This window comes from Bemisia tabaci, chromosome 2 (genome assembly GCF_918797505.1).
Source record: "Bemisia tabaci chromosome 2, PGI_BMITA_v3".
Classification (NCBI taxonomy): domain Eukaryota; kingdom Metazoa; phylum Arthropoda; class Insecta; order Hemiptera; family Aleyrodidae; genus Bemisia; species Bemisia tabaci.
The window spans coordinates 35,260,269-35,287,311 of record NC_092794.1 but is presented as its reverse complement, the minus strand read 5'-3'; the positions used below and the strand labels follow the sequence as shown (position 1 = coordinate 35,287,311).

The window sequence follows — 27,043 nt, the reverse complement described above, 5'->3', positions numbered from 1 at the left end:
AATTAATGTTTTCCTTACATCAAACTATTTTCCTAGATTAGCTTCAGGACTTCCTTTAATCAATTTGGTGAAAAACATTAATTAATCAAGCTAAAATAATAAATAATTGACTTTTTCTTAAAAGTTTGAGCGATTGAGCCACCGTGCAGGTGTGCACGCGCTAAACAGCTGGGTAGTCGGGTACAAGAGGTTCCAGATCGCTCCGCGAGAGCGCTCGAGTGGCGCGCGGCCGACCGGTGCACTGCGGTACTTCGCCGTTCCTACAGAATGCGCTACTGTCGCAATCACTTGCTACGCTCAACGCAGCAGCTGTAGCCCCCGAAATTATTACAAAATAAATACCATACTAAATTTCGGCACGGCTTGAAATAAATAGAAACTTAAAGTGACGGAAAAAATTACCGTCACAGGGGTAGGGTGGGCAAGGTTGCCCCCTCCTTCTCAAATTCAAGTATACTTATAGGGGTGATTATGCTCCTTCAATTTAACTTCCTCAAAATCTCGAAAAATATATAAAACTGTGTTTATATTGAGAGGCTCCTAGATCTGAGGGGACTGGGGAGAGAGAGGGGAGATCCAGAGGGGGACGGGGGCAGTTAATGGGTGGAAGGACAATTTGGGGCCTTGGTAATAGAAGACGAAGTATGAAAATCATAAAATTCTTAAAAAAAAAAACATAGAAAAAAGCATCGCAGCTATCAAATAACCATACATTCTCAATACGGGCCTCGCAGGCCCGGGTTAGTCTTTCTAGGGGTAGACATGAAAAAAAAATTGCTGTGCCTTAAAAAAAGTTTAAAAATTTTTTTGTTTCAAGAATAATGTTTTTAAGGATATTTGTAGAGCTAATTGTGAAGGACAGACTCCTAGGTCAATTACAGCCGCCGTGGCGCGAAAAATAAAAAGCCGCCGGACCTGAGAGACCCGCGGTTAGTCATCTAAGGGTTAAATAACTTGTGCTCTAAATTTATCGTTGAAGTGACAAATGGTGTGTTTTACTGTACCCAAAAGCTTAGCGTAGAAACTTTCAGCACCTGTCTCAGTGTGAGCGGTCCTTTGTTGCGGTCAAAGCTGCTCATTGATGACAGTTTCTCAAAGGAAAAGTCTTCGATGGATCAAGAAAAATTATCCAATTTCTTATACTGATGACGCATTCTATGTCATTCTCTAATAATTCTTCCAGGGCTTATTTATATAGGTATTATGATTTAATGTGTATTTCCTTGATGTGAATAAATCTTTCCTAGTGAGTGTCAATCGGACTCCGAATGATATCCTTTACCGTTCCTCTAAGGATATTATAGGGAGCAAAATTAATCATTTGAGTTCAGGTGCGTCTTCTGTTTTTCTTGGTCTAACTCGGAGCTTTAAATAATCATTTAAAATCAATCATCACTACAGGTTTCCTAAATCTTTGAAATGCCCCTTAAAATTTCATTAAAAATATTTCCAAGTCATGTCGAGAAGATTTTAATGGTCTTTCACATTTGGATAAACCTTCAAAAATGTCATTATGAGCGCTCTTATGAATGCTGTGAGCACTAAATGTCACTTAAGATTCCCTCGAACGAAGAGCCGCTCATTATTGTCACTCTTCTTATTTGATACCTTAATTTATTTCTGTTCTTTTTTCCTGAGAGAGGTGAAAAACATCCGAAGCAAGTTTTTAAACCTTTATTTTTGCTAAATAGAGCAATTATCAATGGCATTTCTCCTTGTATCAGGTTGAACCTTTGACCTTGCTTGTTCCTTCTCCCCAGCTCCAAGTCAACATCTTTTGAAAAGGAGGGGTTGCGATTTGTGTGATTTTGTGGATTAACTTCCTAAAAGCTAAATTCAATCAATTCAATTCAATTTATTCAGCAAAAAAAGACAGGGTCAACTCAGATCAACTCAGGATAGCCTTCATTAGCAATATCTGGTAAATGGAAGGTACTATCCTAGACCAAATAATGTAAAGAAAGCTTAACCATCACTGGGCTCGATGGAGTTTGCTGGATTTTTCCCCTAAGTCTGGATTATTAGTTGAGGACGCCTACTAAATCTTTACTTTCTCAGAAGACAGAGTTAATGCTGTAAGAGGAAAATTTAAGTTAGAAAGTCTGAGAGGTGGATCCGTATCTCAAAAGTCTGAAGCTTCACCTTTACTCCACCCCGAGGGGATAGTTACAGGAACATTCAAAGGAGGGGTTGCGATTTGGTTCGAAATCGGCCCCTCCGCGAAATTGGATGATTTTTGGATATTTGGCAGTTGACGGTGCATATATGATGGAAATAATCGAGTTTAGCCGATACGCACGTTTTTTGGCTGCGAAACAGAGGCCACCTGAAATCTCGCGTTTTTCGCGGTTCTACCTCAGATTTCGAAATGGGCCCAAAAGCGACGGGGGATGAGCTTCGAATATGGTGTCTGGGACACCTAGACACGTAACATACTTGAATATGATCAACAGTCGTCTTTGAGCCCAACCTCAAAATCGAACTTTTCCAACTTTTTAGCCTGAAATAGCTGAAAATCCATGTTTTCCGCGGTTCTACCTCAGATTTCGACCTGGGCCCAAAGGCGACGGTTGACGAGCTTCGAATATGGTGTCTGGGACACGTAGATACGTAACATACTTGAATATGATCAACCGTCGCCTTTCGGCCCAACCTCAAAATCAAACTTTTCCAACTTTTTAGCCCGAAATATCTGAAAATCCATGCTTTCCGCGGTTCTACCTTAGATTTCGACCTGGGCCCAAAGGCGACGGGTGATGAGCTTCGAATATGGTGTCTGGGACACCTAGACACGTATCATACTTGAATATGATCAACCGTCGCCTTTGGGCCCAACTTCAAAATCGAACTTTTCCAAATTTCCAACAAAGCAAACTTCTCTGACTTCCTGAGGCCACGATAAGCACTGTGGAGTTACATTTGGTGAAAACTGCATTCAGTCAAAAAGAACCTATCGTGAAGTTTCTATAATCAGATATCTCTCACCTGAGATAGTCATCAAATACAAACATGTATGCTGTTTAATTACAGTGAGCTTTTCATAAAGTTAACATTACGAAGCACTGGAGAGCTCAAGCAAGCGATCAAGGAATCTGGACCTGACAAGTTAACCTATACGTGAAATAGTACGAAACTCAGTTTTCGCAGTCATTCAAGTGACTTGTGACAGACAATATAGCAAGAACATATGAATCCATTCTCTGTATTCGAAGGCAAGTTCTGGGTCAGTCCAGAACCTGAATAGAACGTTGCACAAACAGTGCTTTTCAATTATTTCGGACTAAAAAGTTGGAAAAGTTCGATTTTGAGGTTGGGCCCAAAGGCGACGGTTGATCATATTCGAGTATGTTACGTGTCTAGGTGTCCCAGACACCATATTCGAAGCTCATCACCCGTCGCCTTTGGGCCCAGGTCGAAATCTGAGGTAGAACCGCGGAAAACATGGATTTTCAGCTATTTCGGGCTAAAAAGTTGGAAAAGTTCGATTTTGAGGTTGGGCCGAAAGGCGACGGTTGATCATATTCAAGTATGTTACGTGTCTGGGTGTCCCAGACACCATATTCAAAGCTCATCAACCGTCGCCTGTGGGCCCAGGTCGACATCTGAGGTAGAACCGCGGAAAACATGGATTTTCAGTTATTTTGGGCTAAAAAGTTGGAAAAGTACGATTTTGAGGTTGGGCCCAAAGGCGACGGTTGATCATAATCAAGTATGTTACGTGTCTGGGTGTCCCAGACACCATATTCGAAGCTCATCACCCGTCGCCTTTGGGCCCAGGTTGAAATCTGAGGTAGAACCGTGAAAAACGCAAAAATTCAGCTGTTTTCGGCCACCGAGCTAAGTTTAGGCCCCTGTTTCGCAGCCAAAAAACGTGACTATCGGCTAAACTCGATTATTTCCATCGTATATGCACCGTCAACTGCCAAATATCCAAAAATCATCCAATTTCGCGGAGAGGCCGATTTCGAACCAAATCGCAACCCCTCCTTTGAATGTTCCTGTAACTATCCCCTCGGGGTGGAGTAAAGGTGAAGCTTCAGACTTTTGAGATACGGATCCACCTCTCAGACTTTCTAACTTAAATTTTCCTCTTACAGCATTAACTCTGTCTTCTGAGAAAGTAAAGATTTAGTAGGCGTCCTCAACTAATAATCCAGACTTAGGGGAAAAATCCAGCAAACTCCATCGAGCCCAGTGATGGTTAAGCTTTTTTTACATTATTTGGACTAGGATAGTACCTTCCATTTACCAGATATTGCTAATGAAGGCTATCCTGAGTTGATCTGAGTTGACCCTGTCTTTTTTTGCTGAAAAAATTGAATTGAATTGATTGAATTTATGAAACGGCGAGGGCCTCCAAAAAAATAATAAAAAATAAGACGGAAGCTGAAAGAGAAGATTTAATGAAATTCCGAGGGACCAGCCGGTTTTAAATTTATGAAAAGGCCAGAAACCGGCAAAGACCGTAACGTTAAGGTGCGAAGAAATTATGAGAAAACTTGTAGAATGATTGATACTTTTGAATTTTAAATGAATAACACGTAAGCGCTTGCAGAGTGCAAAGACGCTCGCAACTAGCGTGAACTTAGAACATACGCTAGGGTGAAATATTAACTAAAGACAATTGTGATGACGCAAAAAAGACAATGAGGGAGAGATCAATAATTTGGAATATTATATGAGAAACGCGTAAGCGCCTGCAGAAGGCAGAGACGCTCGCAACTAGCGTGAATTTAAAGCATACGCTAGGGTGAATTATTAATTGAAGACCATAGTAACGGTGCGAAAAAATGAGGTGATATTTAGGTGATTGGTTTATGATTTGGAATATTAAATAAATAATTCAGAGATAGAAAGCTAATTTATGTGAAAGAAAATTTTAATCGTAAGCATCAGGAAGAATGCTCGCAACTAACGTGAATTTCGAGCATACGCTAGGATTTTAAAAGAAATTGAAAACATAAGTATTAGGGATAGCCGCTAATACTCGCAACTGACGCGATTGGAAGCTAACGCCAGGATACCCAAATTATAAGAAAGAAGGGAAGTCATAAGTACATGGAATAGACACATATACTCGCAACTAGCGTGAATTGCAGCGTATGCTAGGGTAAAGATTTAAATTAAGGGACTTGAAAAAGCAAAAAGGATAGGAAAAAGAGAATTTTAAAGGTGCTTGTGTCAAGCTTGTATGCAAATATCTAAAGGATATTTACATACAAGTTGTTAATGCTGAAAAGAAAAATTTTACTAACGAAGCATCACTTGATAGCTTATTGAGCTATTTTGTCATAAGATATGACACTTTTCCACGTCCTTGACTTGGTCTCAGAACTGCTCCGCTGGACTGGGGAGGAAAGCCACTTCGTAAAAAAGGGGAGCCAAAAGGTTTGACCTGCGAACTCCCACTTCGTTCTTCGTGCAAGGCCAGAAACGTGCGTCTTCTTGATGATCCTCAGTGACCTTAGCCCAAGGTGTGAGTCGCCAGGGTTGATCCCAAACTCGTTCTTCAAGCGGGCAAAAGCCTCCGCTACTAAACAAGAACGGCGCCTTCTTGATTATTCGCAAGTTCCTTGATCCATGGCCGAAGCTGAGAGAGAGTCCTTATTCTTCATAAAAGTCCGAGTTCCAATTTCCAAGACGAGAGAGAGAGTCCAGTCCAAGTGAGTTCCAAGGGAGATCCGTCCAGTCCGGCCGGTGAGACACAAGTGAAGATAGGAGCTGGTCCCTGGGTACTCTATGACCGCGCAAGAGCCAAAAGGAACCAGTGATCCCAAGCGTACGGATATATCCGTGCCGCGCGGACATTCCCTATACCGACACGGACCGCGTACGGACAAAAACTTTATGGGAAAAACACCTCCCTATCTTAAAATATCCGTACGCGTGACGTCACAGAATGATGCTCGGCCAATAGCAGCACGGAGAGCGGTAGAGCGTACGGATCTCGCACACGGAATACCCGGGAACACTGAAAGGAACAAAGCTTCGAATTCGGCCGACCGATGACGCGCCGCTGGGCTGTTTTGTGCTAACGGCGGAGTGAATAAACTGGTGTTTTTAATCTTGGATCTGGACTTTCTGCATTTTTAATAATTGTAATTGATAGCTCTCAATGAGTATTTCTCAGAAAATGCAACAGTTCCGTGGAAAATTGTGTGCGGAGAATAAGAGAAGCTCATCAAATGGTCACAATGAGCAGTTACACGCGGAACCTCGGGTACTTAAATACTGATATAAAGTGAATTCAGGTGTATATTGAAAGGTTTTATGGTAGATTTGTGAAGAAGGTAGCTATTAGAAGTGATCTAAAGTAGAGGGAACGAAAGTGCCGTTCTCTGCGTGCTAGTTTTAACGATGGCAAGCGCTGGCTAGGCGGGAGGGGAAAGGGAGCGGCGGGTTCTGTGCGTAAGCACGGTCAAGGCTGGAATGATTTCATTGGCTCCTCGAATTTTGCTCGGCGGAGCTTCGACTACGCAGCGAGCCAAAGAGGAGTGGTGTTCGCGCGGGAAATTCAAAAAAATGGTTTTCTCCTTCATTCATATTTCCCGCGCGTGACTAATCTTTGCGCGGGACGCGGATGTTAACTGAGAGCCAGTAAAAATGAAGGGAGGAGCTACATAGATAGTAGCGCACTTAGTTATTGATGCTCGCATAAATGCGGAAGCTGGTTTAATTTAATCCTGATTAATTTTGTTTCGTAATTTTTAGAAGAAGGACTCTGATTTTCTTTGAGGGAGAAATAAAGCGGAGGTAAAATTTTGAGGTGCACTAATTTTTTATTTGAGATTTTATTTGGATCGATGCAAATTTATTTAGGTTCTTTTTATTCGCCATAGTGCGCGAAGAAAACTCAAAACACTTGCGCGAAGAGAGCATTCAGTGAGCGGAGAAGGCGTTTTAGCTTCAAAGTGCTATACTAACCTTTCCTAGTTTTTAATTGACGTGATCTTTATTCGCCATGGTGAGCGAAAAAAACCCTGAATAAACTTTCGCGAGAAAGATTCCAGGAAAAAAGGAGGGGTGGAAAAAAGGTGCTTCAACCTTTTCCCCAGTTTTAATTGACGTGATTTGTTTTATTCGCCATGGTGGGCGAAAAAACGGTGAAAAGTTTTTGTGAAGAGAGATTTCAGAAACAACGGAATCAATACTTCCTTCAGTAGGTTGTCTTTGACTTTATCCGCATAAACATACAGAAGAAGAAACTTCTAAAATTGGTTTTTCTTTTCCACTGATTTTTACAATACTTACCGTGGCGATTTGTGAATGTAGAATTAAGAAAGACTAACATTCGAATTTCTATTAAAGCCAGAAAGTCGTGCGGTTTGACAACGCACGAGCACCGAGTCGTCGTGCACGCGCTGTACAGTTAGAGCTTCAGAAACCAAAGGTTTTGCGGCTTCGCCGACAGAGCGCGGCCGTGGCGTGGCTACTTGCTTCGCCGTGATGCCTACAGGGTTCGCTAGTGGCGCAGCGACCTGACACCAACTCTTTTTTTTTTTTTTTTTTTTTTTTTTTTTTTTTTTTTTACCGGTGCGGCGGCAACAATTTAGCTTTTAGGAAGTTAATCCGTAACTACTTCAATATTAAAATACACTTGTGTGAAGAAAACAGGGACTCCATTGGCAGTGAATTTGTAATGTGCCTCCCCAGGCAAATGAAACCTCACCCCTTCCGAATGCATGGCATTCTATTCATAGGATGATTTGAATTCAAATTATCTTTGCAGCAGAGCAGATGGTTGAAACTGCTTACAGTGTTTGAAAATCTCAGCTCCTATTTTCTTTTAATAAAAGAGCACAAATCGACATCATTCCTTGAAGTTCCTGCAGGATTTTCTTCATAAAGAGAAGAAAAATCACGGCAGTTTTTAAGAACTCCCGTCAAGTGATTTCTCATTTAAAAAATCAAGTATGACAGGAAGTCTGTAACGTCACATACCGTGATTAGTGGTAATCAAAATATTCCAAATCATACTCACCATGAACTGTTCATACAGAAATTGTGCACTTCCGATGACACCGCAACACCAAGGATAAAACTAAGAAATGGTCTCAAACTTGAAGCGAGGAATAAATTTTGAGATTTTCATGACGGAAGGGTGTATACTATTATTTCAGGGAGACAATTTTCCTTGATCCATCGAAGACTTTTCCTTTGAGAAACTGTCATCAATGAGCAGCTTTGACAGCAACAAAGGACCGCTCACACTGAGGCAGGTGCTGAAAGTTCCTACACTAAGCTTTTGGGCACAGTAATTCACACCATTTGTCACTTCAACGATAAATTTAGAGCACAAGTTGTTTAAATACAACCATAAAACAAGCATAATCTCCATCTGTATGCTGCTGTCATGAGATGCTGCTCTCAGAGAACGATTCCTGACGCAGACACAGAACTGAAATGTAAGCTTTGATTATTACCGAAGTAAGTGTTTATGATGGAAAAGTAACACTGCTAAAGCTGAGACTGGAATGAAAGACACAATAAAATCCTCTACGAGGAAAAAAAGCAGATCAAACCGACGAGCTACTTGGCTTCAGCTTCAACTATTAAGAGCGAAAGGAACAATGAAGAAACGCGATAAACTTGAGAAACTGAAGTGAGGAGGTATTAAGACAATACTGATTGAAAGACAAAAAACCATTTTAAGTCACAAAAGATGATTTTAAATTGAAAATTTGTCAAATTTCAGATGGAGAACTGCTGGTGCTCATTATCAGCTGACCCGGTGTCAGTAAACAACCGGAGGGTGCCATATTTCAAGTTGAAAAGAAAAAATTTCCAAGTCGAGCTGTTCCGCGTGTTTGAGAAAAAAGTGTCATGTTTTACCCATCAATCTCTTCAGAAAAATCTGGAGAATCGATTTCTGGAATTTTGGACACATAAATTTTTCCTTGTTTTCGGGATACTTTCGATGGAAAATGAACCCCGTGTTATTTTGCATAAGGGCTCCAGAAAGTCGGCACCAGGCGAATCAGCCAATCAGAGACGACTCGTCTAAAGTAGGGGGTGCCACTCGCTCCGCAATTCACGTCCGGACTCTTGTTTTCTCTTTGGGAAAACACCGCGTATAAGAGCGCGGTTGTGCAGCCACCTTGAAGTGACCCATGAATGAGCATCCTCGATTTGCTTGGTTTCGCCAATGAGCTGTATCCCGCAACAGAGGGGCAAGCATAGGCAAGCCTGCCTGGAGTTTTTTTTTTTTTTTTTTCCTGCTATTAAATGGCTTTGTGTCTAAGCACCTGCAGCCAACTTTAGACTAGTGTGTATCTATCGAATGGAGGTTATACGTGATTAGGAACCGACGTTAAAGGTGTGAGAAGCAAAAAAAAAAAATATAGAAACATGGAAAAAAAGGGAGGGGTTGATAAAAAAAGTAGAGTCCAAGAGGGAGAGGGTGAGAATCCTTCACCATTTTTATGCTCTGATACCGAGTATGTACCGAGTATGTTTACCGAGCCGAAGTATGATCTTTTGTGCTATTTAAAGTGTCTAAATTATCTTTTTTCCTTGGAAAATACTGTCGGAAATCATGCCGAAAGGTGTTCAGAACCGTATCTTGATCATAAACTGAAACACAGCGCTAGTTGAGATTAGAAAAGTGATAGTAACAAGTCCATGTTATGGTGTTGTTGTAATTTTTGGTCACCAGCGCCCAGTGAACCCAACTCGAGCTCTGATAGGTTACAACGCACGAAACTGCCGAAGCAGTCCGGGCGCACCCGAATTCGACGGACCGCACGGCACCCGGCAGCGCTGCCGTGATAGCGAAGAGAGCCGTAAGTGCAAATCTCAAGTTTTGAGAAAATGGACCTTTTAGTGTCCTAGAGGAGAATTTTAATGACAAGTCTTTCGTTTTTAGTGAGATTGTCAAATAATAACCATAGCAGTCGTGAGAAATCATAGGCTGATTGGAGTTTGAATGAAAACTCCAATTTATGCCCAAGATCAAGCTGATTGGTTGCTCTATTCAAAAATTATGGTGGACGGTACGTTTGACATCGGACCCCCTGCCCTCCGACCGGAGGGCTGGACGGGAAAAGGTCACCTCATGACTATTTCCTCTTTGCTGGAGGAGACCCCTTTGGTGGATACTTCTTTCTCCCTCGGCAGCTATAACGCATTCAAATTTTATTCTATCATCTTCTATTCAATTGTAATTGTTTTCTATTTTCACCTAATTCATCGTTTTCTTTCTTTATTTTCACTTTTAGGGTTGATTGCAGATCTGCTGTTCAAAGCTGTCGTAAAATGTAACAAAAACATTCTCTCACTTATTAAATGGGGAAGAGCATTTGAAGAGAGCCTTAAAATCAGTTCTAAACAAATGATCAATGGTTAGTGCCTCCATGCCTTTTTATTTTTTGAAATCTTGAAAATATTTTTTGAAAATCGGCTAACAAAGGTGAACCTTTTAGTCATGCAATATTGCTACGATTTAGTCACCTTCTGCAGGAAACTCATTTTTTGTTTTACTCATTCATGCTATATTTTTCCAGGAAAAAAAAATTAAAAACAAAATGATGATTGAATGAAAAGATAATCTGAAGTGGCTTTGGAACCCAAACAAAACTTGCTCATAATCCTAGCTGCACTGCCGTGATGATGAAGAGTTTAGTAACGCTCAATTTTTATAAATTGAGTTTTTCGCAAGATTCGTCTAATCTCTTTTAGATGATATCGCTGAAACAGCTAAAACAAAAAAATTCGTCTTATTTCAACAAAAACAAGACCTATAAACAAGCTATAAGTGTGCAAAAATTGACATCGTCTCAGAGACAATGGTCTTCAGAGGTATTTTTCTAAGAGTCAATGAGAACTGGAGTTTTAAGTAAAATGGACCTGTCGCAAACTTTTGCTAGAGCAAAAATAAGAGTTGTTTCTATCATTAAATGTCTCAAAAATTACGATGAGCGCATTGGCAAAGTTTGAACCGCACTCTTAACTTCTCAACCTGCGTTAGAAATTTGCGTTTTTTTTAACTTCCCGCTTCGAAAACGATACTACGGCACAGGTGAACATTTCGTTAGAGGTGTCGCTCTATCCAACTCAAAGACATAAAGACGGAGTGCTCGTATCTAAAAGCACGGGGAAAAAGTGAAGCCTGGTTTTGCGCTAGGTGCTTGTGTGAGTGTGTAAATGAGCGCAGGAATCCATGGCGGCAAACGGAAATTTGATTTGAACTTGTCCTCTTGATTTTTCCACATTACTTCTTCTAAACGTATTTTAAATGCCTAAAACGAATGTATTACTTAAGGAAGTTGAGACTGCGACTTTGTATAATACTCTTACTTTTTCTTGGTAACAGGTAGTAATCTTAAATAAAGTTAGTTTTTCTTCTGCTCACGGTGGTCCTGCCGGTTCAAACAGGCCGTCATAGTCCTAGATAACCGTTACTCCCAAATGAAATTAATCGGTCGACAGCGGACCAAAACTAACCTAAAGTTAAAAAAATATGAGTGGGTAAGTGAGTTTGGGCAAAAATCAACCGAGAATACTATGTTTCCGCAATTTTATTTAGTTCCCGCCCTACATTTGAATTTCAAACTTGTCCCGATTTCGCCGCCATTCCCCTAGCCAATAGTAGAGGTGGTTGAAAATCAGCTTCATTTTTTGCTTTTAGCGCTCCGTCTTCATGTCTTTGATCCAACTCCTGTCCTTTAGGATACTAGGTACATAATATTCAACATGGCCGACTCCAATCCGCTAGAACACATGTGCTGGACGAGATTCTAACCATTTGTTTACAACCAACGTGTTTACACGATTTCTTCGCGTTGATAAAGTTCAGCTTTGATTGACCTTGTACTCCCGATTATGATTTGCACGCGGAAGCGTCGGCTATGTTGGGATTGTTGGGTATTGTTGTTGCGAAAGGGTTGGGTGGAACGACTCCTCTAATGAAATGTTCACCTAAGCCGTAGTATCGTTTTTGAAGCGGGAAGCTCAAACAAACTCAAAGGAGTACGTGCGAAGCAGGCCATTTTGGGCTCGGGGGGGGGGGGGGATACCTTTGAGACTTGCCCCGGTCGTCCTCCAAACAGTGCCCGATTTTTTCAAAGTTTCAAGCCCCCCAAAAATTTTGGGGAGACGCGGTGGGGAATCAAAGTTACAAAACAGGAAAATTTTTGCGAATATGCTACTCAAAAACCAAGAAGTTTTCAAAAACGCGGTTTAGATGAGCGTTTTTAGCGTGACGAGAGCTTTCAGAATATGTATAACATCATAGGGTTTCGTCAACTTCAGCTCGAGTTATCGCCTGCAAAGCGCTGGAACGCTAAAAAAAACCTCTTATTTTCACGTCCGGGCCGATTCCGTAAAAACCATTTAAAAAAAGGTCCCCCCCCCCCCCCCCCCCGAGGGAGGGGCCAACATTTTGAAATCCTTAGAAGATAGTTACTTCTGAGATAAAATCATTCCCCAAGTTAAGTTTTTGTATCTTGAACGGTTCAAAAGTTAGAGGAGGGGGGGGAATGATGAAACACCCTGTATACTGCCCCAAGGTGGCAAATTTTCGTCCAAAATTCATGAAAGAAACCTTTATACGAGGGGGAGGTAGGGTGTTTCTTATTTTTTAAATTTTCGAAATCGAAGGAGGTCCTGGTCTTAAAAGTTGATGTGTGGATAGATTAGAAGCCCTGTGCAAGGAAAAAATTTTAAAACAATTTTTACCCGGTGCTCAAACGACTTGAGTGACACAGGTTTAAATTTGAGGTTTTTAGACAAAATAACACTGTTTTCTAGTGGAAAACGCCGAGTTACGGTCGTAAAGGGCGAAAATTTCGTCCGTTTCGTCGTATCTGCAACACAAAAGCCGCAAAACACCCGAGAAAGGCGCGCGCAAAGAAAGACACTTGGGGCAAAATGGACGCGCCGCAGCGCAACGCGCGCGCGAGTCCTCTGCACTGCCCAAGCGACATGCCGCATGCCGCACACACGCACTAAGCTTACGCTGGCCCGAAAGTTCCCGTACGTTGCAATGTATCATTATGAATTGACCTAGATACACACTAACATTAAAAATAAGGTTGAAACGTATAAATACATCTAAAAAACACATTCTCTTAATATGATATTGGCTATAATGTAGGAAAATCAATTTCAACAAATTAAACAATTCAAAGTTAATCAACTAAATCAAATAATCGACAGTTTACTTAAAGGCTAAGAGTCTTCAAATGTTTATCCGACTATTTTTAATATATTTGGATGGTTTTATTGACTTTGGCTGTGACTTATAACTTATAAGAGATCATGAAAATAATTGTCTTCAAATGTGACCCTAGACATCAGTTAAATTGTACGTTCTGGCGGATAGGCGGATTAGGAAACCCTAAATTGTGTTTCATGTTGTGAACAAAGACTCTTTTGGTGTCCGATGACAATCTCTCATCAATTATGCCAAGGGAACCAAACTTTTACTTACATTGGTACCATACGTGGCCGGATAAATTACGGAACGCAACACTAGCTGCTGTAGGTACTCTCATTAAAGCTGCGAAACTTCTTGAGGTCTGCGATGACCTCCAGATCATTTTTTGGGGTCATTTTTTATTTTTCCAATATGGCAGATGTCCGCCTCAATATGTACCTATACGCTGAAGAATGCCGGGTAATGCCAGTCCTCTTCACAACCAACAGCACAGCCTTTTTTCAATATCATGAATTTGCCATTTTCATTTCTAGACTCTTACCCAGCCCCATGGCTATTTACTTCCGAATATTTAGAGGTTAAAAAAAAGTACAGTAAAAGCTCGTTAAGACGAAATACGGTTAAGACGCAAATCCGCTTAAGACGAAATTTTTTCGGTCCTTTGATACTTCCATCATTGTCGATGTAAAAAAAATTCATTTTTCGTCTTAACGAGCTTTTACTGTAGTTAAGTCATAAAAGTTGTTAATGATCATGCTGCACGCAAAATTAAAGTGATGCCCGCGCACAACAGGAGGATAGGTAACATCGGAAGGTGATGGAGATCTTGCATATGTCAGGAATTAGCGATTTGTGTACTGATTCATATGTACAATTTCGCGAGAAACACGATGGTTTCACCGTTTTCCTCCGAGCCAAACTCCAAAACTGAAAAAAAAACTCTTAAAGTTGATGCTGTAATGGAGGGAATGTCCCATTCCATCCTGAGAGTCCGCCACTGTATCAAGTCAAACTCTCCACGCAAAGAGCAAATAATACATTGACAGGGCAGCCACTTTGTTTGGGGTTTCCAAAACTGAAAACATGGCAATCCTGCTGATTCATTTCGACGTTGTAAGTCAGCAACCACACAACTCGGTTTGTGACGTCGCAGACTTCCTGTCATACCTACTATACTTTTTAAACGGAAAACTACTCAACGGCAATTCTTTAAACTACCGTGATTTTTCATCTCTGTGCAAACAAAATTCTGCATAAACTTCAAGGAATGGTATCAGTTTGTTCTCCTTTAAAAAGTAACATAAAGACGGAGATTTACAGACACCGCAAACGAGATACGTGATTGCGAACTTACGCCGTCGATTTGCTCCTTATCCTTGCATAGAAAGTTTGGCTTAATACGAAGGACTCACGGGAAAGCGGGGATATCTCCTTAAATACGCCCTTACCTGAGGGAGTTTTTTTTTTAAAGTTTTGGGGTTTGTTTCAGAGAAAACCATACTGAAACCATCTTGTTTCACGCGAAGTTTATTTACAAAGGAATCAGTACTTGAATTGCCAACTCCCGATATGAACAAGAGCTTCTTTTCATGATCTCTTATAAGTCACAGCCAAAGTCAATAAAACCATCCAAATATATTACAAATAGTCGGATAAACATTTGAAGACTCTTAGCCTTTAAGTAAACTGTCGATTATTTGATTTAGTTGATTAACTTTGAATTGTTTAATTTGTTGAAATTGATTTTCCTACATTATAGCCAATATCATATTAAGAGAATGTGTTTTTTAGATGTATTTATACGTTTCAACCTTTTTTTTAATGTTAGTGTGTATCTAGGTCAATTCATAATGATACATTGCAACGTACGGGAACTTTCGGGCCAGCGTAAGCTTAGTGCGTGTGTGCGGCATGCGGCATGTCGCTTGGGCAGTGCAGAGGACGCGCGCGCGCGTTGCGCTGCGGCGCGTCCATTTTGCCCCAAGTGTCTTTCCTTGCGCGCACCTTTCTCGGGTGTTTTGTGTTGCAGATACGACCAAACGGACGAAATTTTCGACCTTTCGGGCCGTAACTCGGCGTTTTCCACTAGAAAACAGTGTTATTTTGTCTAAAAACCTCAAATTTAAACCTGTGTCACTCAAGTCGTTTGAGCACCGGGTAAAAATTGTTTTAAAATTTTTTCCTTGCACAGGGCTTCTAATCTATCCACACATCAACTTTTAAGACCAGGACCTCCTTCGATTTCGAAAATTTAAAAAATAAGAAACACCCTAGGGGGAGGGGTGAGCAGAACGTTACAAAAGGTAGTACAGAGGCACAACTCTGCGTTACGTATTCGTTAGGGGGAACGGGGAGTCAAAATATCCAATTTTCACTGTTACGTCTATTATGAATGACCCCTTACTGACTACGACTGTCCTTTGATAACACCACTTTCTGCCATTGAAATCAGTAAGTACATTCTGTTTTGATTAATAAAAAATGTTTTCATTCGTGAAAAGCGGGAAACTGTACGTCATTTGATATTTCTAATGACGTACTTGTAATTCTGGTGAGGCGTCTGTAATTCTGGTGACACCTTTATTTCTGCAATTTTTGTTGACTTCATTGATAAAGGAAATATATTTGATTCATTATGTTTTTAGGCTATGTTTCATAAACTACCCTGAGTCTAGACTAATTGACGTCAGGTTGATTCACTTTTACCAGGGATGTCACGTAAACATTTCAAAAATTTACCCTCCTGCCTTTCAAATCTGCAGGCCGTCATCTTGGCATTTGGAGCAATCCCTTTGACTTGAGGGCTTTTAGGACTTCATAAATGATTTAAATGACCAAAACGATTTCAGAAATGATACCTCTCTTGCCTTATCACGTGAACTTTTTAAAAATCCACCCTCTTGTCTTTCAAAATTGGCTGCCATTTTGGATTTGGGGTACCCCGTATGACCGGGGGACTATTTTGACTTCATATCTGAAATCTACGACCAAAATTACATAGGATTTGACACCTCGCATGACACTGTATGCATATTTTATAAAAATCGAACTCCCAGAGGCCTTATTATGGTCGCCATTTTGAAATTTAGGCAATGGGGGGGGGGGTGTGTGTTCCCGCATCGAACCGTGGTAAACTTTTGGTATGTTGTTCAATAGGACCTACTGAAGACGTTTACGTAGGAAAAGTTTGTTAAGCCTCTTTTTTTTCGGATTTCTCCTTGACTAACCCCACAAAAACCCGAAAGTCGTGGATTTAAGATTATGAATTTTGGGCAATATGCACGAATAGCTATCTGCTGGCCTTTAATTGACTAAGAATGTACAGGACATGCATTTATGAGCCACAAAAACAGCCTAACTTGACTTTTTCAGCGCCTTGACCCGAAATTCCCGCCAAAAAAGCGAAAAATCGCATTTTCTCAAAAACGGCCAAACTACGTTGTTCCTCAATCAGTGGGCCTTCTAGTTGACATTTCCGCAAAAACATCACGGGTATGTTGACCGCATTAAAAGTGTTTAAATCGTACTGTGCCGCACAGGTACTTTAGGACATCGCGCCGCATCGCGTGCGGACTACAAGACGTGGCAGAGGCAACTCAACGAGTGAAGCCGTTCTCCGACGGGCGTTCGCCGCGGCCATTTCAGTGACCCGCTGATGCGCGTTTTAATGGGAGCTCAAAATACGCAACTTTGAGCTCGTTTTCCGTGGGTCAATATTGTTCTGAAAAAAAGACGGAGAAATTCCTGCGCACTCTGTGCATTCTCTAGTATTCAAAATGCAGGAATTAAACATTACAAAACAAGCTCATTATGGATATTCACAAATCCAATGGGTAGCTCAAGAAAAGGAAAGTCAGACAAGTTTGAAAAAAGAAAAAAAAACAGAAAGCTAATATTTAAGGATATAGGAGAGCAGGCAACATTTCTGCAATGCATATTTTAGTTTTTAGTAGATAATGGATAGTGAATTCTTAGGTTTTTTGTCGTAGCTCAGGGTGTTGGTATTCTTTTCCATAATAATGCACTTTCAGTTCACATAATTTCATATTCCTATCCTCTGAAACCTATTAATTTTTTCCCTTTTTTCTGTATTTTTGCAGGATTTAAGTGGTCTCCAAAAATAAAAGTAAGCGTTCTTACTAAAGAAGACTCTAAAAGTTTTTTCGTCGATACCGTTGTGAGGCTGTGCTCTACCACTTGTGATATTAGTCTTATCAATGAATCAATTATCGATGAATGTATCAAAAGTAGCCTTTTGACCTCAGAACCGGACCTAGCAATAGTTTGTGGAAACACCAGTAGTTCATTTGGTTTCCAACCATGGCTCACCAGAGTTACAGAATTCTTGTAAGTATATGTCTCAAAACAATTCTTCTGTTGTTGAGGACCAAAGGATAATAAGTACCATATCTAAAGAAATTGTTTTCCGAATTTTTGACCTCTTGCTTAGGTTCTACATCATTAAAAGAATGATCAACCCGGTTAGTATAATACTACTAGCTGAGAACTCAAAGCCAGCTCAGTAAGCTGCCTGTACAGTTGTTGTATATGAGCTCCAGGATAACTTTTTACTTTCCTGTAGCATAACTTGTTCCCATCTAAAAGCCTTCCTGACCAGCGATAGCTACAGGACAACTTTGTAGAAAACTCGGACCTATGTACACTTTAAGGCTTCGAAGGACGTCTAGCCGTCCACACCAACTAATACCACAGAGATGAATCGGAGAGAGCCAAGCAGAGAAGAAATCAGTGGCATGGAAAAAGAAGATGCAGCCTCCAGGGACATAATATGGAAAGTAGGGAGTATGACAAGGAAACATCTTTCAAAGAAGAAGAAGAAAATGGCTCTGAATTCTGACATGTAATGTTTCTGCGTCCAAATCTCACACTCCCATCGTTTACAGTTCTGGAAGACCCAAAAAGTAGAAATTTGCGCTCAGACCATTCTTCTAATCTTGTTGAGCTAATTTACAACTAAAGCTGTTCCTCTTCTTTTGCAGAATGCTTCCAACGCACCACAATATACGCATTAAGGATTTTAACAAGATATTGTGTCAATATGGAGCTGTTGAACAAAGATTTGGGAAATGATGTGCTGATTTTGTCTGGTCTGCCAGATACCTCAAACTCTGGAACTTCTGTCAGCTAAATTCCTTTTTACAGTCGCTTTTCAACAATGAGGAAGCAAAAATCTGAAATTACTATGAAGCTCCTTCTTTTTGTAGTTTATAAGCCTGTCATAAGCCTTGTTGAAACTCCCTGTCAAAAATGTCCCTCCCTTCGGATGCCTTTATTTTTAATGGTATTGCAAAGTAAGGCTGGGAAAGAGATGTGTGAAAAAACGGCCAAAAATGCCTCCACGTATTTTCGAAGTTTGAGCGCTTGACAAGATACTCCGGAGATGCATTAAACTGGTGGCAGTTTTGCTTGGAAATGCTGGGTTGCGACGTTGCCATGTTTTATAGTGAAAACCTTCGAAAATTCATAATACTCTGCATCTCAACCGATTTCAATGAACTTTTTTTTTTAAAAAAAATGTTCCTCTTAAATAAAACTTTCCAATTATGTATAGTTTTTTGGGTTTGGTTGGCACTGGGCGGCAATTACGCGGTTTTTGCAGTTTTGGGTAAACAAACATTTGTGTTTGTACGATTTATCACTTACTATAGTCTTGAAATCCACGAATCTGAACAAAAACCATTCTAAAAGAAAGTCTAGCTGTTCACCTTTCTACCAAGCAGAAGATCATCCCGCGAAAGTGTTTGGTTTTGGAGGTACGATCGCTCAAAGTTGGTTTTACACAATCGAAAACCACTGACAGGGTTGCAGGGCGTTCAATTAATCGTGTAGCAGGGCTCTTTTATAATCCATTTATTACAAGGAACAGTCAGACATTTGCATCAGACAGTTTTTTCAGCTCAGGCTGCCGGGTTGCGACAGGGCTATAATCTAAAGTGATAATCTTTAAAAATACGACCTAACTTCGCTGCATTTGACCAGAACATGGTGAACTTGACGTAAAATTTTACTTTTAAATAGAGCTTTCCAGCGATGTATGGGTCAATGAATTTACTCAGCACTGGGCGGCAGTTACGCGATTTTAATGGCTCTTTGCAGGAATTTTCTAATGTCAGTAGTTCCTGATTGCGTAAAACCAACTGGGGCCCTCTTTTGGGCGGTCGTATCCTGGAGACAAGACGTTTCCCAAGGATGATTTTGTGCTCGATAGAATGGTGAAAGGCTGCAATTTTATTTAGTCTGGTTTTTGTTTATGATTCCATCGATTCCAAGACTAGTAAAATGAAAACCAAACTTTTGTGTTTACCAAAAACTGCTAAAACCTCTTAAGTTCCGCCCAATGCCAAGTAAACCTAAATAACTGTACACCATTAAAAAGCTCTATTTAAGAGGAACATTTTCAAAACATATTTCATTGCAATCGGTTGAGATGCGAAGAATTTTTAAAGGTTTTTACTTTAAGAAACGGCAATGTCGCAACCGCGACCAGTTTAAGGCATCTCGGGAGCTACTATGGTGTTTCAAAAAATCGAAGGTCTGAAATTTTGACAGGACCCTCCCTAAATCGGTTTGCAACGGCAAAACACTGTTTTCTGAGAAATTTCTGGCTGATTCGATGATATTTAGAGGTTGCGCCAGCTTCAGCGTGGATTCGATAATTGACTATTTATATAATAATTTTATAACCATTGAATGTAGGAGAGACGCTCAGAATTTTGCTTAACTCTGTAGACCCAAATTCCGTGTATTACGTGATGGTAATGTATTAGGCCTTGTAGAGTTGATGTCTTCAGCGAAATTTCGATAAAATCGGCCTTCACGGAAACGTAATCCTTCAGTTTTCAGATTTTTAAAGCGTGTCCCATCGGAGAAATTGCGATCTCAGTATTGCCCTCTTCAGAGCTTTTTAACACATGATCGAGAGATAAAGTGTCATGATAACAAAATAACAAATCGCATCTCGCTGAATTTTTTTGCGTACTCCTTTAATGCATGGTAATTAACAAAAAAATTCAGGTCTCAAACTTTTCTCTTTCTCGTCCCTTTAAAAAAATCCTCAAAATAGGGGATTTCCCCGTTTCGTAGTTCACATATCTACATCTCGATTCAGTCCAAAAATAACTTCTTTTCCCTTGAAAATACAAAAATTTTAGAAAAGTAGATTAATAAAGTCATACTACGTCAGTTTTGTTTCAATTCCGTGCTGAAGTTAAACAGAACTGGAGATAAGCCCGGTTCTGTGAAGGCCAATTTTTTCGAAATTCAGCAGAAAACCTCAACTGTACAAGGCCCCCACGGAACCCAGGGTGGTCAAAAAATTTGAAAAAATGGTTTCCGTGCCTCTATTGGATAGATTAACAAATAACCAAATTAAAAAAACAAAAGAAACCTCAGGGTCGGTCAAGCAACAGTCCCTGGAAGATATTGCGTGGAATGACTCTTCGGCAAATTCAGTTTGAAAACCCGTACGAATCGTGCCTTAGTTGTCGACATTTCTACATACTTTACGCAGGTGTCAACCACTCAACCCGTCATACTTTGTTTTTTTTTTCACGAGGAATCTATTTTAGTTGTTAAAATTTCGATCTATCGAAGGCTTGTATCGATAAATCAAAATTTCTTGGGCTACACACAAAAAATTGTTTTTTTGGATAAAGTATCGCAAAAAACGATATTTTAAATCGATATTTAAATTTTTCGATCACAAAAATCGATTCCCTGGCTCAAATTACGTATCATAACACGTAAAATACGTGTCAGCTGTGGCTTTTCAATCATTCAGAAATTATCTTATTAAAAAAACCACAGCAAAAACGAAAATTTGAGATTTAGAAAATTCGAGCCCCATGTTTTCGACAAAAGCGTTGTCCTATGGATCCAGGATTTTTTTCTCGTCCATTTGATGCCAATAGGCAACTTATTTTCACTACCCGCCATCGGATTTCGAAAAAAATCTTTTTTCGCTCCACCCTAGACTGATGGGCCACAAAACAAGGCTGCCGCGACGCGCTACGTTGAGAATCCCGGCATTACGGCAACCATCTAGTGTCCCAATTGAAAAATGATCAGTATAAGCTGCTTTGAGAGTAGGTGTCTTGCGCATAAAAGTGTATGTGGGCACAAGATTACTTATGCATTGAAACCATTATTGCCTGCGGGTATATCACTAATTAATAGAACTTGATTGAATTAATGCTAGAAATTACCAAATTCTTCTCGGAAATCTAATGAAAAAGCGATATATCGATTAATTAAAACGATGTATTGTTTTGAAAACCAGTAAATCAATTTCTCGTGAAAAGATGCGCAGGAAAACATGCACTTGCTGATAAAATTGGGTGTTTGAGGGCACCTCCAGCGACCCGATTAAGAACAAACCTGATTTTTTCAGCAATTCAACGATGAGCTTCAGCGCCATTTTCCCGTTGGAATTACTGCTGCGGACAATTTTTCTCGTAATCCACATGCAACTTCGCCACTCTTTATCCCTATTTAGATCGTTCAGCGCTCAAGTCACGCGGAAATTTCACTCACACCTACGCCGCAGTGGTCTCGATAGTTGGAAGGTTCAATCTTTCAAGTAGAAAACAGTAATTCAATGCAGACTTTATAAGGGACGTTTACAAGTGATATAAAATGTGATTCAGGTAATTTTCAGCAGGAACACGTGTAACTATTACAATTGTTTTACAGAAAAGTATTAATCGCCATCTTTGTCCCAAGAATTTTTTTTTTTAGCACATAAAAGGGGCCGGCCAAAAAATAACTAAAAATAGCTACTTTTAATAGAGGCGCGTATCTGGCGCAACCTCTACATATTCTTTGATTTTATCAAAATTTCACTAAGACGGTTTTTGTACCTATTTGAACAGAACGAGGGGGGGAGGGGGTCAGGTTGAAATTTCAAAAAAAATTGGAAAAAACCCTCATTTTTGAAACACCCTAGGGTAGGGTGTTTCTTATTTTTTAAATTTTCGAATTCGAAGGAGGTCCTGGTCTTAAAAGTTGATGTGTGGATACATTAGAAGCCTGGTACAAGAAAAAAATTTAAAACAATTTTTACCCGGTGCTCAAACGACACAGGTTGAAATTTGAGATTTTTAGATAAAATAACACTGTTCACTGTTCACCCATTGAAAACGTCGAGTTACGGTTCTAAAGGGCAAAAATTTCGTCCGTTCGGTCGAATCTGCAACACAAAAGCCGCAAAACACCCCAGAAAGGCGCGCGCAACGAGAGACACTAGGAGCAAATGGGCGCGCCGCGCCGGCCGTAGCGCAACGCGCGCGCGCGTCCTCTGCACTGCCCAAGCGACATGCCGCACGCACGCACTAAGCTTATACGCGGGACCGAAAGTTCCCGTCCGTTGCAATGTATCATTACGAATTGACCTGGATACAATTTAACATTAAAAAACAGTTGAAATGTATAAATACATCAAAAAGACAAATTTTCTTTGTAAAATATTGGCTATATTTAGGAAAATCAATTTCAACAAATTTAACAGTTCAAAGTTAATAAACTAAATCAAATAATCCACAGTTTACTTAAAGGCTTAGAGTCGTAAAATGGTTGACAGACTATTTTAATTATTTTTGTATGGTTTTATTGACTTTGGCTCTGACTTGTAAGAGATCATGAAAATGCAGCTCTTGTTTATATCGGGAGTTGGCGATTGCTGACTCACACCATCTAAATGAATCAGCAGGATTGCGGTCAAAACTGAAAACACGTGTTTTTCGTTTTGGAAACCCCAAACAAAGTGGCTACCCTGTCAATGTATATTATTCGCTCTTTGCATGGAGAGTTTGTCTTGATACAGAGCTGGACTCTCAGGATAACGTGGGATATCCCCTCCAGTACGGCATCAACTTTCAGAGCTTTTTTTAAGTTTTGGAATTTGTCTCCGAGGAAACTGATGAAACCACCGTGTTTCTCGCGGAACTGTGCGTAATAATCAGTACTTAAATCACTAACTCCTAACACATGCAAGATCTCCATTACCTTCCGATGTTACCTTTCCTCCTGTTGTGCGTGGACATCAATTTAATTTTGCTCTCAGCATGATCATTAACAACTTTTATGACTTAACTACTTTTTGTACCTCAAGATATTCGGAAGTAAATAGCCATGGGGCTGCGCAAGAGTCTAGAAATGAAAATGGCAAATCCATGATATTGTAAAAAAGCCTAGAATGTTAGTTGAGGAGAAGCCTGGACTTACCGGGCATTCTTCAGCGTAGGTACACATTGAGGAGGACATATGTCGTATTGGGACCCCGAAAAATGACCCAGAGGTCATTGTAGACCTGAAAAAGTTTCGCAGCTTTAACGAGAGTACTTACAACAGCTAGTGTTGTGTTCCGTAATTTATCCAGCCTCGTATGGCACCTCTGTAGTAAAAATTTGGTTCCCTTGGCATTATTTGATGAGAGACTTACATTGAACACTAAGAGAGTCTTTGTTAACAACGTGAGACACAACGTAGGGTTGCCGAATCCACCTGTCCGCCAGAACGTACAATTTAACTAATGTCTAGGGTCACATTTGAAGACAATTATTTTCATGATCTCTTACAAGTCAGAGCCAAAGTCAATAAAACCGTACGAAAATAATTAAAATAGTCTATCAACCATTTTAAGACTCTAAGCCTTAAAGTAAACTGTGGATTATTTTATTTAGTTCATTAACTTTGAACTGTTAAATTTGTTGAAATTGATTTTCCTACATATAGCCAATATTTTACAAAGAAAATTTGTCTTTTTGATGTATTTATACATTTCAACTGTTTTTTAATGTTAAATTGTATCCAGGTCAATTCGTAATTATACATTGCAACGGACGGGAACTTTCGGGCCCGTGTATAAGCTTAGTGCGTGCGTGCGGCATGTCGCTTAGGCAGTGCAGAGGACGCGCGCGCGCGTTGCGCTACGGCCGGCGCGGCGCGCCCATTTGCTCCTAGTGTCTCTCGTTGCGCGCGCCTTTCTGGGGTGTTTTGCGGCTTTCGTGTTGCAGATTCGACCAAACGGACGAAATTTTTGCTCTTCAGGGCCGTAACGCGGCGTTTTCAATGGGTGAACAGTGTTATTTTATCTAAAAATCCCAAATTTCAACCTGTGTCACTTAAGTCATTTGAGCACCGGGTAAAAATTGTTTTAATTTTTTTCCTTGTACCAGGCTTCTAATGTATCCACACATCAACTTTTAAGACCAGGACCTCCTTCGAATTCGGAAATTTAAAACATAAAAAACATCCTACCCTAGGGAGCTACTTTATCACGTGAAGCGTTCAAAGTTCAAAAATGTCTTGAGGCATTTTTGGCCGTTTTTGCACCCACCTCTTTTTGATTTGTAGCTCAAGCAGAATGAATTCAGCTGAGTCACCCATCAACTAACTTGATCAAATTTATTACTCTGTAAAAAAGAATGCTAAGAATGTTAAGTTTACTTGCTCCCTTAGAATCAGTTTATGAAATGCCTCATTTTCGTTCAGCCGACGGAAAAGGCAATTAAATTGCTTATTGCATGATTACCTAGAGATCTATGTCCTAGAAAAGGTTTCATTTTGGACGAGAATACATCATGGAAGAAAATGAGAAAATCCCGGTTACTCCATTAGCACAACTCACCCATACTCTACATGTGATATGCAAATATATATATAAAGTAAAGAAATGACTGTTACCTAAGTATGTACAGTGTGGGAGCCATCCAGTGAAGAGAATTTTTCAAATTTAAACAAGTGTGTTTATTAAATTTTGAAAGTTAAGTTTCGATGCCTGGACAGGCACCAGGATCAGTGCAAAAACAATAAACAATTACAAATTCAAACATGATAGCATCTACAAGCGGAAAAATACAACAAAATGAACCGGATTTTACAATTTTACAAAAGCCAAGAGAAGGAATGGTGATTGTGAGGAATTGCGCTAACCTGTAAAATCTCAGTTTTGTTTATCAGATGTTGATAGATGATCGGTGGTGAACGGAATTAGAAATACGGCTATCCATGCACTCTATCGTGTAAAGCATCAACTACCACTACAACAACAACAACAATTATGAAGAAACAAGGTTAGAACTTAGTTCATAATTGTTGCTGTTGTTGTAGTAGTAGTTGATGCTTTGCACGATTGAGCGCATGAATATGTATATTATTCTATCTCTCCTTCTTTATTGCATTCCTAATTCTGTTTACCACCGATCATCCATCAACATCTGATAAACAAAACTGAGATTTTACAGGTTAGCGCAATCCCTCACTATCACCATTCCCTCTCTTGGCTTTTGTAAAATTGTAATATGCTGTTCATTTTGTTGTATTTTTCCGCTTGTAGATGCTATCATATTTAAATCTCGACCGAGTTTAACAGAAAGGAACCAAGCCACATCAGCTATTGCCAAGTTTAACTGGGCAATTATTTTTTTAACGAGAGAACGTTTGTTCGAATTTCTTTGAAAATTTTAAGGAATTTGCTTAGTACCATGGAAAATTTTCACTGAAATTTACACAAAAATCCGCACAACCGTTTTCATGTTAAAAAATGAAATTGCTCAATTGAATTTGGCAATAGCTGATGGGGCTTGGTTCCTTTCTGTTTAACGCAGTCCATTTGTAATTGTTTATTGTTTTTGCACCAATGATGGTGTCTGTCCGGGCATCGAAATGTCTGCGGTTGTATTTACGAGTAACTTTCAAAACTTAATAAACACGCTTGTTTAAATTCGAACAGTTCTCTTCACTGGATGGCTCCCACACTGCACATATGGGTGGATTTCAGCTAATGGTATAAAATTTGGGAAGGACGCGTAACTGGTCGCTCAAAACTTTCAATTATAATATTTTCTCTCAATGTTTGGACTTTGGCGTAGAGGCAGGTCACACCAACCACGAAAAAATTCCTCAGGAGATTTGAATAACTCTAAGCCTTTTTTTCAACGTGCTAAACGGTGAAAATGTCAATTTGGTGACTGGTAACTCGGAGGTAGTCAGTTAAGAGGTAGTCATCAAATCGTTATATAAATAAACCAGGATCTGTTGCGAGCTTCGTCCAATTTTTTTTTTAAGTCTTGAATGTATATTGTCTAATATAATATGCATTGAAACACCAGAAAACAAAATTATTCAATTTAATTTGAGACTTGAAGCCTGTAACTCAATATTATGTCAGTTTGGTGACACTATATTTTAGTCTGTGGCCACTCAAGAGATAGCGCTTGTGTGCGGATAAGGCATGACTGAGTGCAAAAATGGAGAACGAACAGATGTGTACTTAATAAATCCACATATTTCTTCCAATTTCAGCATGATTTCAGTTTCTTCCATGGTTTTTGGAGTCTCTCACTTATTCAATGTCAGTTAGGTGACGCTGTTTTCCATCAAAATTTTTGGTGGAATATGCAAGGAATATGTGAGCAAATATTTTTTCTTACATTTACAGGTGGCCTCTCGACCTATCCTCGATGATTCATTTGATTTGGTTATTGTAAATTGGCAGGAAAAATTAAGAACTAGATTTTCAAAAAAACCGAAATTTCCAAAATGGCCGCCGGTTAAAGTTTAAAATGGCCGAAAATTATCACCTCGGTTTTTTGCTGATGGATTTGCCTAAAATTTGGAAGTTGAGAGTATCTTGGCATAAGATTAACACATTTGAACTTAGATTTCTAAAAAAATCAATTTTTGGTCATTTTGAACTTTCACCGGCGGTCATTTTGGAAATTTCGGTTTTTTTTTTTAAAATTTAACGTCAAATTCGTTTTTCTCGTGTCAAAATACCCCCACCTACCGATTTTCGCGCAAATCCATCGACAAATAACTGGTGTGAATTTTCGGCCATTTTGATTTAACCGGCCGCCATTTTTAAAC

General features: G+C 39.8%; 1 protein-coding gene across 1 annotated transcript in view; it reads left to right on the top strand.

The window, feature by feature from the left end:
• The window catches only part of LOC109040891 (transport and golgi organization 14), a 42,998-nt gene extending 16,520 nt beyond the window's left edge, over nucleotides 1-26,478 (top strand). The window contains exons 2-4 of the mRNA XM_072297217.1: nucleotides 10,218-10,340; nucleotides 17,257-17,503; nucleotides 18,157-26,478. Of these exons, the coding sequence (XP_072153318.1) occupies nucleotides 10,331-10,340; nucleotides 17,257-17,503; nucleotides 18,157-18,247 (348 nt within the window). The 5' untranslated portion in view covers nucleotides 10,218-10,330 and the 3' untranslated portion in view covers nucleotides 18,248-26,478. The remainder of the gene's footprint in view (nucleotides 1-10,217; nucleotides 10,341-17,256; nucleotides 17,504-18,156) is intronic.
• Nucleotides 26,479-27,043: the final 565 nt, after the last annotated feature.